This window comes from Eumetopias jubatus, unplaced genomic scaffold (genome assembly GCF_037043125.1).
Source record: "Eumetopias jubatus isolate StellerSeaLion01/CBP00866 unplaced genomic scaffold, mEumJub1_p1.0 scaffold_3, whole genome shotgun sequence".
In the NCBI taxonomy this organism is placed as follows: domain Eukaryota; kingdom Metazoa; phylum Chordata; class Mammalia; order Carnivora; family Otariidae; genus Eumetopias; species Eumetopias jubatus.
The window spans coordinates 183254756-183269149 of record NW_028274809.1 but is presented as its reverse complement, the minus strand read 5'-3'; the positions used below and the strand labels follow the sequence as shown (position 1 = coordinate 183269149).

Genomic DNA, 14394 nt, shown 5'->3' with positions numbered 1-14394 from the left:
ATTTGAAGCAAAGATAGGCGACTTTGCCACTGTGAGACGGAACCTACGGTATGTTTCAGAGAGGGCTGCCACTTGGACCATAAACCTTAGAAAAATAGTAGCAAGTGATGAAGCTAATTTAATTCTGAGAACCGCTTAGAAGAAAAGACACCTAAAGTAGCATCTGTCAGAGGGAAACAACTTTTGCTTCCAGGAAAACCAATTGGTGGGGTTTCCAACCTCAGAGTGCCCAGCGTTCAACTTTCAACAGCAAAAATGTTGGGGGGCACAAGAGAATAGTAGACTACAAGTGAACTCTTGTCAAAAATAAGAGAACTTACATAAATTACAAGAGCAGTCTATGGGAGATATTTACGTTAACAGATGATGCAATACTTTGCCCGATAAAATCAATTATTTTTTACATTTCTGAACTAGTAAGTTAGTAAAGATTTAGAAAAATGTCACCCTGAAACTTTAGATGACAGTTTTGCTATATTGTAAAATACTCATGACAGACTTTTCTAGAAGGCATTTGAAGTCAGATGACTGATATGACTACTCTCTTCAGTTCAAACATTTTCTTTTCTCAGGAAGGGTGTGTGTATGTATGTACTGGGAGGTAGTTGAGGTATGTCTGGTTTATAAGTTAGGACTTTTCATTGATAATGTCTCCTCCCTAGTCCAAATCAGTTTTTGAATTAATTCTCTCGGATTTAAAAAAAGGAAATGAAATAAAAATTTCCAATTGCATATCATGAAAATAACTTCTCATAACATTGACAGAAAAGTTGATATTTTCAAGGTGAGATTTTCTTTTGATGTATCAGGTAATTTACCAAAGATGAAAGGAAGTTTACAGTAAATTGGTTTGGCCATGACAAGAAATGCTGTTACGAAGACTTTATAAAAAATCTTTGATTTTCATTTAGAACTTTTAGAAATGTTTTGTATGTCAGAAGTTAAACTATCCAGGGGGAAATAATTCATTTCATTTTAATTTGAACAGATAGTTCAGATGAACAATCACCAAAGAGATCATTTGAAAACCCATCAGAGGAAGACATATATTTTAGGGGAAGATTGCAATCTGATTCTTTGTTTTGTTCTTCATCTTGAAAATCCTTGATTCTCCACTCTTGCAAAGAATTCTCAATAATATGTGAGGGCTAGATATTTTTATTTATTTCTCTAAGGTTAAAAAAAATCCAAATAGTATGCACTATAATTTATCTCCTTAAAGAACAGGAAGAAGAGGATCACATACAGATTATTTTCTATATGTCCTCCAAATTCTTTCCCAGAAAGAGATATCTAGCCTAATTCATTATCACTAATATCTAGAAAAGTTTTAACCAATCAAATCATCAAATATTTTTTACTGCCATTGATCTTAAGCAGCATCTAACTTGAAAGAGTCTGTAGAGTCCATTCTCAAAGCATCAAGTCTCTCTGCAGTTTCTTGTCTGCCTTGTGCAGGTATATGAATATCATTTCAGATTTCCTTTTGGCTTCTTTTGCCTGCCAGTTCAGAAGTATGGGAAGTAAGAGGGGTTAATACTAGTTTCTAAACATTTCTGCCACACGCAATTATTTCAATACCCCTCTCTGGTGTTGTGTCTGAAAAAGGGGTGGCCGAGCCTGCAGCCCGCAGCGCCAGACAGTCAGCCGGATCCACCCCTGGGCACAGTCGTCAGAGGGAAAAGATTCTGCTTCCAAACTTGATTAAAAACAGCCTACCAGTTTCTGCTCCGTTAAGGCACTGTGTGGCTTGAGAAGCTGAGTAAGCTGCCTGGGATGGGAGAGGAGTGGCTGAGGTCTATATCCCTGTCAGTTGGGAATCCAGAGAAGCTTGAAAAAAGCAGCGGATAGTGGGCTGTAGGACAACTTGTCCATCAAAATCTGCAGTTAAAATCCACTTCACACGGTTTAGGTGCTGAAAAAGTGATTTTACTTTGTAATTTTTCACCTTAATTTGAAGGGAAAAAGGGAACACATGCACACGCCAAAAACCTACCCAGATGCTTGGGAAATGTTGTTTCTGAGTTACTTTTTTTTTCCTTCCTGTTGGCAAATACTTAAAAATATCCTTCTCTCCCTTAAGTTATATTCTGGATGATACAATTAAAAGAAAAATACTAAGATAGAAAAATATCCTAGAAATAATGAGTATGTAGGTCAGTGAATAAAATAGATGCCTGTCAGCATCTTCTTAAAGATACGCTGCTGTTGTTGCTTGTGATATTTTTATGGGAAAAACTAAAGACATCCAAACAGGATTCAAATATGAAGAGAAGTGGGAAGTTTCCTGATGTGTTTCAATAATAAAATGAAAATCGAGTCTGTATGTGCCTGTGTGTTCCCCTTCGATTTGAAATTTTATTCCAGAAAGTGCTACAACTTGTTACTTTTTTGTGGGCACAGGAGGAGGAAAAATATGATACATTGGGGGATTTTTCGGTAGAGCTGTGTTTAGTTTTAATTTTCCTGTATTTTAAAATAAACACTTTGACCAAAGCATGTTTGATCTTTGCAAGAAGGAAATATACATTGTGGAGGAATGTGCAGCGGTTGGGTATGAAAATGGGGTTGTGACTCACAGCTGCAGGCTGAAAAAAAAGGCGTCGTGGTGTCAGCCAGAGGTGTTCAGTCTAATAATTCAAGCTGTAAACTGTATCCCCTAAAATTACCTACATAATAAATCATTGTGTGAAGAAAAAAAGTTTGGACTGGAAAGTGTAAGTGAAACAGAATCCTCAGGAGACTTCAATGCTGGGACCTATTGACAATGATGTGAAATAGGGGTTTATTTTGTCCCAAACTTTGAAGATCAAAATAATACTGGAAATAATTCTAATACAACTCTTTTTTTGTTTTGGTTTGTTTTGGTTTTGCCTTGAGTTGCATAGTCTGTTGCAGAAACGGGGTTGCATTTCCCCCCCCTCCTGATCACACAGCTGAAACTGCTTTATGGGATTTACAGTCAATTTATATATTTTCAAGAGAAAATTCAATTAAAAATGGGTCTATTTTAAGAAAAAGAGCATAACTGAGTTATCAAATGCATATTAAGAATGGAGGCAGAAATGGTTCTGGAAATTCCCTTAGGTTCCTGTCTCAGATTTCACTGTTGCTTACAGGTAGCAAAGAAAACACTGCAATTAAGTAAACTGATGAATTAGCTTGCCTAAGAATTCACTGCTAGATTGAAACATTTAGACACTGCGGTTGGCAAAGCCAGTGTCAAATCCTGGAGACTTGAGAAACGGGAACGTTTGGGGATGGAATACGCCCGTCTGGAGTAGAAAGGAGCTCAGTGCCCGGAGAAAAGATGCAATTGTCAAGAGGAAGTTTAAAGGCCAAGGACACACGAAGTCTTTGAAACAATAAGGGTGACGAAGTCAAGAAGCAGACTCGCCAGAGCCACATTGAAACAATTTATTTTATAGGATCCCCTACATTTCCAGAATTAGTGAGCAGAAGAAGCGCCCTGCTGGGAACTCGGGCTGTGGGCTCTCCCGCTCACACGGGCACTGGGAAAGGGATAAAGTCAAGTTGACGCGGGTCTCTTTCGCCTGGGCATTTCAATGAAAATGTAAGAAGGAGGGCGGGGAGAGAGGGAGACAAAACGAAGCTCGAAAAGACCGACTCCGAAGTCTGCAATAAAGATTAACTGGAAAAAGGAAGTCCATAGCAATTAAAACTCGTACCCTGGCTCATTAGTATTCATGACCGAATGTCCAGCTTTTCTGTTTATCTTTCTCCCAAGATCAATATCGGAGCAGCGTGGGCCTGGGAGGAGCCCAAGCCCGGCCCTGCGTGCGCCTGACCTCTCGCGCCCTCCCTACAGGTCAGAGCATCTTCAGAACCGCCGGGCCAAAGCCGCGCCCAGGATCATTAAAGCCACCATTCATCTGCCGGCAGGGAGAAGGAGGGGGAGGCCTGGGTTGGAGGGATGGGGGTGGGGGCAACCGGCAAACAGACCCAAACGACTCCAAAGAGTTTCGAGAAACCACACTCCGCCACACCAACCACTGTGGGCCCAGTGGGCCAGGAGAAAGAAGAAAAAGAACGAAACGCGCGCGTTTACAGCAAGAGGCCCAGCGCGGCTCCTGGCCAGGCGGTTGCAGGCTCGGCCTGGTTCCAGACCCAAGATTTGAAGGGGGCTGGGGAGTATAGGGCAGGCAACATAAGAACCTCTCCACACCCTCCCCTATAGAGGACCCCACACCCATTCCCAGCCCCGCGCGGTCTGTAGCCGCCCCAGGCCTCCACCAGCCTCTGAGGAGCAACCCAGTTGGGGAGCGTTAACTAGGATGATTATCTTTGACATTATTAACATTATTATTATTTCTACCCCCAACCTCTCTGGCGGCGTGGCGCCCTGTTCCGCTCCCCTGGGCCACCAGATTTGGCCTCGGGGACAGGAAAATACTGGCGTGGAGAGGTTAGGAAAAGAGGCTAAGGGCAGGGGTTGGAGGAAGGGGGCAGGGTTAGAAAACTTTACCTTCCTCCTGGCTTAACGGAGAGGTAAAGGAGCGACCGCCCAACGCACACCCGGGAGTAAGTGGGTGCGAGGGGAGGCCGGACAGTCTGGCCTATCACATTCCTAGGAAAGTGGGCCTGAGGGATCCGGACGGTGTGCGGGGATCCCCGCCCCCAACTTGTCTCACACGGGTGGCTCAAAGTGCGGGTTTCGGAAATAAGGCTCAGGCAGTAGACTCTCAAAAGCCAAGTTGGATGGAGAGTCCAGGGCAGGCCAGGGCCCTTTCGGAGAGAGGCCGTAGCGGGTGGGGGAGCTGGAAAAGAGTGGAAGGGTGAGGGGGGCATCTCTTGCTGGGTCTTCCCTCTACGCGCTCCCAATCTCTGCAGCTCGGGTCCATCCCACCCACGCGAATGGGTGCCTGGGGCATGCCAAAGGAGGCGAGCATATGTGAGTGCATGTGTGTGTGTGTATGTTGAGGCGTGGAGAGAGATTGTGAGAGAGCATGTGTGTGTATGCGGGGTATCTGTGTGAGTGAACGCAAGTGAATGCCGCATCCCCCCCTCCCCCCCAAGCTCTGGCCTGGTGGCTGCGGGATGCGGGACAAGGGCAGGATGCAGGGCTGGAGACGAAGCGAGGGGTCACCTCTTCAAAAGCTCGTCGAGCCCTGGGAACAAAAGGGAAACGTACAAGGGCGACGAGGTGGCCCCAGCAGGGACAGTTCGCGGACTGGGCCCTGAGGGGCGGGGCGGGAGTGGGAGGACCCTGGCTTCGCGTGCCCTGCCCGAGGTCTGCGCGGCGGAGAAGCAGGGGCGGAGCGGGGCGTGGACCCTGCGGCCGCAGTCACTCCACAGCCTTGACCGTGAACTCGAACCCTCGGGCTGCCCTGGTTATGGTTTACAGAAGTTCTCATTAGTAACACCCAGTTCAAATTGCCAAGGCTGCCTTTTCCCTTCACAGGAGCCCAGCGGGACGACCGACCACTCGATCCAGTCTGGAAGGATCTAGATTCTTCCCGAAAATAAAACCCCTGCAACAATCTGTTGGAGGCATGGGGAGGGGTTTAGCGAGGAGGGCCACACGTCTCCAGCCCTGTTCTAAGCTGCCAGTTAAAAATAGAAACCGTTCATTGCGGTCTGCTGGGGGTAGCAGTGGGCCGAGGAGCTCCCAAGTTTCTGTGGAACCAAAGCAGTATCAGACTATATAATCAATCAATCCTCAAGTATTCACTGAACGCATATTTTGGATCCCGTGGGTCGCTTTCCGGGGCACGTGTCCGTTTAAGTAAAACGGCATCCAAGGGTTCAACCAAGTCTTGGTGAGGTATTATTTTGAGGCCTTTATTGCTTAGCTCTTGCACACAGGCCTAGCGCGCCCTTTGGGTTACTTTGGTGGCGTGACAGAGAGGAGAGTCCCAAGTGAATACTTGGGGGGCTCCCGCGTGTCCAGGTGTGCTACTGGTGCGCTCACCAGGGACCCACCAGAGCACACCTCCCCCAGTCAGTCCTGCCCACTCAGCCGGGCAACCGATGACTTGGAAAACCCAGGCCTTCCTAGCCACCCCTGGAATGAGGGAGAGCAGCGCGGTGCACAGGGAAACCCGAAACTCCGGTCCAGCCTGTAATCTGCCCTAGATATCACAGTTCTGTGCGGAAAATACACCATTTGGTACTGAAAACATCCGTCTGAAAAAGACAAAAGGGGCGGGGGGTGGGGAGGAGGAGGAAGAGAGAAGGTGCCAGCAGAAAGGAAAGGGTCTGGGACAGCGGGGACGGGGTGTGCAGGGCCTGGGACCCGTTTCCTCTACTCGCGCCCCGCGGGGCCTCGACCTTAGCAGCCTCCCCCTTGCTCGCGCCCAGATCAGAATCAACCCGGCCTCTGCTGCAAGTGTGACCTCCTCCCTGCCTGGGACTTGGGGGACTGCATTGAACCGGGAGAAGCTGATACCGATGCCAGTTATCATTGTGGTCATTAATAATGCAGTGAGGATCACGATAATTAATAATAATAATGATGGTCCTCCCGAGGGGCCTCCAGCTGCCTCCGGATAAAGCGGCTCTCGCGTGAGGGGAGTTATTTGGTGGTGGATGGAGCGGAGCGCAGAAGGAGCGAGCTTGGGCGCTCTGAAGTTCAAGTTGTAGGTTGTGACCGGCAGAAACCGTCCTCAGGCGGAGGCAATCGAGCCTCCCAGCGGGCAGCGAACCAGAGGCACAGCTCTGGTTCCCTGAAGGAAGCGAAGATGGGATTCAGTTTTCTAGTTCTGGAGTCCAGAAGAGGGCAGGTTAGAATTCAAGTCCATTTAGGCGGGGGGGGGAGGGGGGGTAGACGCACTCATCCCCCCCCCAGGCCCAGGCGCCTCTTTGCCACGCAGAATCTTGGGCCGCCAGCCCCCCTCCTCGTGCTTTCCAAGTCGAGCAATTCTGACTCCTTTGACCCCTTTTGCCACCTCCCCCTCCCCCCATCCAGTCTCCGGGATTCGAAGGGCCCGAGAGAAAGGCTTGGAGTGAGCCACACCATCGGTCGGTGACTAGTGTGGACAAAGCGGTGGGACGCAAGGAGCCATTTTGCGGGAAGGCTGCTCCCATTCGCTCCTCACATCCTAGGGTGGACTAGGAAACCGCTCCCAGGCTGCGATCTTCCTCCGCACGCCAGGCGCCTTCCCATCTTTATTTCCTGCTGAAAACTAGGATCGGCGCCCCCGGACCGAAAGGGCCCTCCGGTAGCTCTCCGACATTCAGCGCTAGAAAGCCAGCCAGCCACCTCAAGACTGAGGGCGTCTGCCTCTTCTTGCTGTTTTCCTTCTTCTTCTGCCAAATGAGAAGAAAAGCCCCAAGCCTTGAGTTGATACTAAAGTTGCCTATCTACTTCTGTTCCACTCTTCTCTTTAGACTAGGGAGGTGCCTCAAAACCAACAATTTTCACACAAAAATGAAAAGTTTAAAACATTTAGGATAGACGATCTCATTCTTGCCCAAGTTATGATAAAGATTTAATCTGATTTCTTCACCCCCTCCTCCGGAGGTGGCCCAAGGTGGGGGGTGGGGATGGGGTTGAAAAACTAAATGCTTTTTCCCACAGCTTATAATGTATTCAATGAAATCTCCCAAGGATCAGTAACATATGCCAATTATTTTAATAATTTTCCTTAATATTATTAGGGGTTATAAATTTGACTTTAATAGGGGGTTGATTGCTTCAGGAGCTGGTGCTTGGGCAGTAAGTTGGGCCACGGGAGAGGGCTAGCCGGGCCTCTGTCACCCTCTGGGACACACACACACAAACACACACACACACACACACACACACACACACACACACACACCCCAGGCTGGAGTCTTTCCCTCCCCCATTGAATAGGTGGCCTCCAGGAGGTCAGGGTTACCCTTCTCTCCAAACAGCCCTCTGGCCTAGCCTGGCCCGGCCCTGCAGCTTAGTCGACTACCGCAGGGGAAAGAGAGAGAAGCAGTGGTCTCCGCTGCAGCCACCCGTGCCCTGGGTCTCCCCCCCACAAAGTCCCGAGAGCCCACTGGGCGACCCTAGGGAGGTGTCGCCACCGACGCCCGCCGAATCTACTCAGTACTGGGGGTGGGGGTGTGACTCAGGGACTGTCAGGGACTCTCCGAGGATACTCAGGAAGAGATGGAGATGTTTTGATGTCTCAGGGATTTAAAAATAATTTCCCCCATTCCTACCCTTTGATTATTAAAACTATTTTTACCTTCTTCTCTAGAGCATCTTGTTTGAAATCCGATAAATTCTTGCAGGGGAAAGGAGTAAAGCTGCAAAACTTCTAGACAAACTGGTGGTTGGTACTCTGCCTCACTTCCACCTGACCATTTTAATCTTTTTCTTATTCTATTTTACTGAATTCTTGAAGGGATTCTCTTTTGTCTTGGGCCAACGGTTTGTTGCTTTCTTAAATTCAAATGTACTCTATCACCTTCTTCTCTTGAACATCCTAGTTATTGGTGCACAGCAGTTGTGCAGATAAGCAAAATTTCTTGAGCAAGCTCTCTAAAATTTCAAGAAAAAAGTTTTGGTAGAAAAGGGTCCTTAAACTATAATCACTGGGCCAAGTTCAAAAACAAAGTACTCAGCTCAGTTTTAAACGTGCAATTAAAAATAACTATACCTCAGCTTTTCAGAGGGAGGGAAAGGAAAGGGGGCAGGGAAGAGGGAAAACAAAGAATAAGGAAATGTTTAGTGCTCTTAAATCCAGTCCAAATAGCTTAAAGAAAGGCATTCCCTCAGATAATGGAGCCATTAGAAACTCTGAAGGTTCCTGCCGCCATTCCTCACAGGGCCTTTCCAAAAATTTAATTCACTCCCAGCTACAAACAAAGGACAGAGAAAATAATTTTGAGACTTTCTGCCAAAGGGGCAGTTTGGCCTGGTTTCTATGCATACATACACCTTCCTCCCCAGAATGCAAGGTGGTACCTCCCATTCATTTAGGCAGCTGAGGCATACCCACATCAACCCTCAGCTGCCCCCTTCCCATTTTCTTTAATAACTTTGCTAGAAAAAAAATAGTATGTTCATGCAGTTTCAACACATTTTATTATATTTCTGTATGCATTACTCTCAAAACATATCACAAGAAATGATCAAACCACTTAAAACCTTCAAATAAAAAATCTGAAACAGTTTATGCCCACAATTGTACATATTTATAGTTAAGAAACATTCTTTATAAATATTGTTTCCTCTGTAGCAAGTTAATACCATAATTTAATTACAAATGGATAAATATGGTAACGGGTATTTACAGAAGGAAGGGTGTTATTACGGAAAAGCTAACGGCACGACGTTTATTTTCCCCCACAATCTCTCATACAGGAACTAACAAATTGAACTTGCAAAAGCACTAAAACATCACATGTAAACCCAGCTAACAGAAAAATACATTCACAAGCGTTGGTGGTGGTGGTGTGTGTGTGTGTGCTGTGGATCAATGTGTTGAAGAAACAGAAGGGAGACTTTGGCACGGCTCGGTTTTTTTCCAGTCTATAGTTGCATGAAGTTTACAATCAAGTTGCCTCATAAAAAGGAACACAATATTCAATACCACAATACAAAATAAACCATTTTCTTCCACATTACTTAAAAAAGAAACCGGGTAAACTAAAAAGAGAAAAAGAAAAAGCCCATCACTTGGGAAAGGGAAGGGAAGAAAGGCAGGAAGGAACGCAATCCGGAGAGTTACAAATGGACAAACTTCTATACACCAAGAAGCCATTAAAACCACCTTGGAGAAGGAAGGAGTTCGCTATGTACAGTTTGTCAGAAGACTGGGAACTGGGAGAGAAGGAAAGAGGGCATGGGGGGGTGATTAAGGATGGGGGTTTGGTTCAATATTTTTACGGGTTTTGTATTTTTTTAATTTTTTATTTCTTATTTTATGTTTTCAGCGTCTGAGACTCCGGGAGGGATATTTTTGCTTTTCATGCCTAGATTATTTAAAAAAAAAAAAAAAAAAACTTTTAAAAATCCTTCTGGTAAAATCATTTTCATCATCATAAAAATCAGATTCATAATTTTAACAACACATCACAGGGTGCCCTCGGCGCTGGCCACCCGGGGGGCTGCGCCAGGATGGGGACTGGGAGAGGGAGAGAGGCCCCGGCCTCTCACACGTACCATTCATTGAAGTTGGAGGAGAGGCCGCTGTGGCCCCCGGCTGTCCCGCTGCCCCCGCCAGAGCTGCCGCCGCCCCCGCCGCCCGCCCCGCCGCCGCCCCCGCCGCTGCCTCCGCCGGAGCCGCCGCCCGCGCCGCCGCCGCCCGAGCCTCCGCTCCGGTGCACCGCGGACACGGCCGCCGCCGCCGCCGCCGCCGCCGCCGCCGCCGCGGCCGCTGCCGGGGAGAGGTTAGAGCTGCTCTGGGGCTCGGCGCTGGGGGACACCAGCCCCGGGGGCGTGGACGACTCGTAGCCCGAGCTGGCGGCCGGGGAGGACTCAGAGCCCTGCGGGGAGGACTCATGGACCTGCAAGAGAAAAGCCGGGAGGGGAGACCAAAGGGGACTGGGTGTGAGTGCAGCTGCTGTGGGGCCGCGCTCCCGGGGGGAGCACCCCCAGAAATGCCCTTCCCCTCGCTACTTCCGCGCCATCCGGGCCCCGGGGAACCCTGGCCTTCCCAGACTGGCAAGGGTGGTCCAGGCCGGACCCGCGCCGCGGGCCAGCCGCCTCGCACTCCTCCCGGCCTCCCCGGTGGTACCTTCATGTGTTTCCGCAGTGAGCTGGGGTGCGTGTAGGACTTGTCGCACATCTTGCACAGATAGGGCTTATCGGAGGTGTGGACGTGCATGTGCTTCTTCCTGTCGCTGCTGTTGGCGAAGCGCCGGTCGCAGCCCTCGAACTCACACTGGAAGGGCTTCTCCCCTGTGGATAGAAACATAGGCGCTTGCTGCCCACACCCAGAGCTTCCCGGAGCCCCCACCCACTCTGGAAGGAGCAAGGCCGCTGCAAGAAGGAAAGAGGAACCAGAAGGGCCTGGGTCCCTTACCAGGTTGGATCGCCTCTGCGGCAGAACTAAGATGAAATTAACTGCCTTCCCACCTGACAGTCCTGCTCATTTATTTCATATTTTAATTTTCTTCCAGACTGACACCCATTTCCTCAGATTTATAATGAATTTGGGGTAGTACCCGGGCCTGCCCACCTTTCTATAGGACTCCTTGGATTCGCAGCTTCTAACAAACTGGTCTCGCCATGGAGAAGCTGTTATTATGACAAAATATTTAGGGCATTATCAAAATCAGGCAGGCTGCTGGGCTGCTGTCGGTTTGTCTCTGGGGCCAACAGGCAATTACATTTGGAGTTGCTATGTTTGGGGACAGGGCTGTGGATCATAACTGAGCCAGTATTTTTCATCCAAAATTCTGCAAATTAAATTAACCGTTATTCTAGTCTCACTTCCAGTCATTTAAAAATAAGTCGGGGAAAAAGGTAAATATTAGAGATAAGACAGCATCTAGCGATGGCAGAGGCACAAGCTGGGCAGTGGGGGTGGCGGACGTCAGCAAAGGCTTTCAAAATCTCCCTGTTTAATTTTCTGGCGGTCCCTGCATCCTGTTGCCAGAATTCCAAATGCTTGGAGTCATTTAGAGGTGTGAGAACTCAAACATCGTTCCTCTTGGAAAGGGGACCATTTAACGTTAAATTCCATTAGCACCTAAATTGTTTTTTAAAGACATCCGCTCAGACACAGGACTCGAAAGCATTTCATGCAAATAAATTTCTCAAATTTTAAACCTTGTTAAAAGCTTGTCTCGCACCTCGGCTCCCTCCCTTCCCGGAAGAGAACAATAGGCCGCTGGCGCATCCCCACTTTGGGGTAAATATTGACGGGGGAAGTTGCTAAAACATTTGGCTTTCTTTTAGGAAATCGTCTGGCACGATTTTGGCTGGGACCTGGTCAGAGATGAATAATCTATGAGTCGAGAGGCGCGTTCTTTTGCAGCTCCCTCCTCTCACGCGATTGCCCCGCGGGGCCGTCCGGCCCCGGGGTTTTCTCTGACCCGGCTGTTGGTCCAAGTTTGGAATCGCAAACCCTCTGGTTTTTCACAAACTACTGCAACCCACCGTAAAGCCCCGCGACCTACCCCGAAATGGGCTTTAAAAACACTTCTTTTTTCTTTTTTTAAACGAGAAACACTCTACAGCTTCGGCTCACAACAGACTCATTTAATGGGAAAACAGTTCCGGGAAGGACTTTTGGACCGCGAGTAAAATAAGTGGGAAAACACACAAGCCACCCAAACACAGACACACAGCCGGAGCAGAAAAGCACATCCAGACAAGCTGGCAAAATCCTCTCTAGGCTCGATTCCCGGGCACCGAGTTGCAGAGCAGTTTTATTTTGTGCGTTCTATTTAGAACGGAAATTATTAACAGGGGCTGAGCAAACGAAGCAATTACATCACCCAAAACATACATTTGATGTTATACCGATCATTTAAAACCCAATTTCCATACATGGAAAAATCCAGCCCGATAATATTCTTTCTTTCTCCAACAAAAACAAGCCGCTGGCTGTCTCGCACACACAAAAACACCTCCCATCCCGGAGCAGGAACTGGCGGTCTGCGCGTTTCCCCCAGCCAACCAACCACAGCCTCTCTCTCTCTCCCCCGCGCCCCATCCCGTCCCGGCCCTCAGTTACCTGTGTGGGTCCTTTTGTGGATCTTGAGGTTCTCGGAGCGCGCGAAGACCTTGCCGCAGCCCGGGAAGGGGCAGGGGAAGGGTTTCTCGCCTGTGTGCACGCGGATGTGGTTGACCAGTTTGTATTTGGCCTTGAAGGGTTTGCCCTCGCGCGGACACTCCTCCCAGAAGCAGACGTGGTTGCTCTGCTCGGGGCCGCCGACGTGCTCCACGGAAACGTGGGTCACCAGCTCGTGCATGGTGCTGAAAGTTTTGTTGCAGCTCTTCTTGGGGTTGCTCAGCTGCTCAGGGTCGATCCACTTGCAGATGAGCTCCTGCTTGATGCACTGCTGCCGCATGTAGCGGAAAAAGGCACCAGGGTGGTGGTGGTGGTGGTGGTGGTGGGCCGCGGCCGCTGCCATGTTCATACCCATGTTCATATTCATGGGACCGTACTGGTTGTGGAGCTGCGCCGCCGAGTAGGGGTCGGTCCGCGGGCTGGCCACCTGGCGGTACTGCTCCGAGCGCCCGAACACCTCGCCGGGCAGCCCCAGGCGCATCTGCCCGTTGAGCACATTCTGCGAGCCGTGCGGCCCGTGCTGCTCCGGGAGGCCGGGGAAGAGGAGGTGGCCCTGCGCGTCCGAGTGCGCATGGTGCAGGCCGCCCGCTCCTGGCCCAAACAGCCCGTGCTGCCCGCTGCCCGGCGCCGAGTCCCCGAAGCCCCGGCTGCGGAACAGGAAGTCCCGGGTGGAGTTGAAAGGCGGCCCGGAGTAGGAGCCGACGTGCGCCGCATGGGGCCCAAGCGCGGCGGCTGCAGCGGCAGCCGCGGCAGAGCCAGGGTAGGCGCCGGGGCCCTGCGACGTGAACGCCGAGCTCTGGCCCGGGGACAGCTCGTGCGCGCCTGGGTTGAGCTTGAAGGCGCCCATGTGCGCGGCCGCCGAGTCCACGAAGCCGTTCTGCGCCGCGGCCAGGCTCAGTTCGCGGTCCTGCATCTCGGCAGCCGCCGCCGCCGCCGCCGCGGCCGAGTGGTGATGGTGGCGCGCGAAGCTGCCCACCCCGATGGCCGGGAACTGCGGCCCCGCGTCCAGTAGCATGGCCAGCGCGCCCACCCGCCCTGCCGGCCCCGGCGAGCCCCGCGCCTCCTCCGCTCCCACTCCCGCCCCGCGCGCGGTGCGTCCAGCGGCCGCCCGGCTCAGAGCGCAGGCGGCGGTGGTGGTGGCGGCTTCAGCCCCGGGAGCCGCGCTCCTGCGCCCACCGCCTCCGCCGCCGCCTGGATCTGCCTCGGGCGGCCGGGCGCGGAGCGAAGGCGCGGAGAGGAAGAGGAGGAGGAGGCGGCGGCGGAGGAGGCGCGGGAGGAGGAGGAGGAGGAGGTGGAGGAGGAGAAGAGTCCAAAGCCAGGCGGAGAACCAAAGTGTATTAAAGGAGCTGCGGCGGGGGCGGGCGGGCAGGGCAGGGGAGGGCGGGCGGGAGGAGGGAGCGGGAGGGAGGTGTGGAGAGCGGAGTGGAGAGGGGGGCCAACGGGGGGCGAGCGCAGCGCCGCGGCCCCCACCCCTGCGCGCACCCGCGCGCGCACGCACACACTCACTCGCTCGCACGCTTCGCGGACCCCGGACCCGGCAGCGCCAAGCGGCGCCCGCAGAATGAAATCACAGCAGCGGCGGGGCCACCGTGCCGGAGCGCGGCGGCCGTGCACGGGCCAGGCAGGCGAGCGAGGAGGGGACGGAGGCGAGCTCCGCGCTTGGCGCCCTGACCCGGCGCGCCCACGGTCCACCTGACCGCGGCGGGGGCACTGG

At 51.2% G+C, this 14394-nt stretch overlaps 1 protein-coding gene across 1 annotated transcript; it reads right to left on the bottom strand.

Moving 5' to 3' along the window:
• Positions 1 to 10092: 10092 nt before the first annotated feature.
• Positions 10093 to 13695, bottom strand: ZIC2 (Zic family zinc finger 2). The gene is made up of 3 exons (XM_028112101.1): positions 12624 to 13695; positions 10677 to 10840; positions 10093 to 10446 (listed from the first exon to the last, which is right to left on the bottom strand). The coding sequence occupies exons 1-3, from the start codon at positions 13693 to 13695 to the stop codon at positions 10093 to 10095; spliced, it is 1590 nt and encodes a 529-aa protein (XP_027967902.1).
• Positions 13696 to 14394: the final 699 nt, after the last annotated feature.

Coding starts and splice junctions, on each gene's coding strand:
- ZIC2 (XM_028112101.1), bottom strand. CDS start 13,695: ATGCTACTGGACGCGGGGCCGCAGTTCCCGGCCATCGGGGTGGGCAGC. Junction 10,841..12,623: donor CCACAAAAGGACCCACACAG/GTAACTGAGGGC, acceptor TTCTATCCACAG/GGGAGAAGCCCTTCCAGTGT. Junction 10,447..10,676: donor CACTGCGGAAACACATGAAG/GTACCACCGGGG, acceptor TTTCTCTTGCAG/GTCCATGAGTCCTCCCCGCA.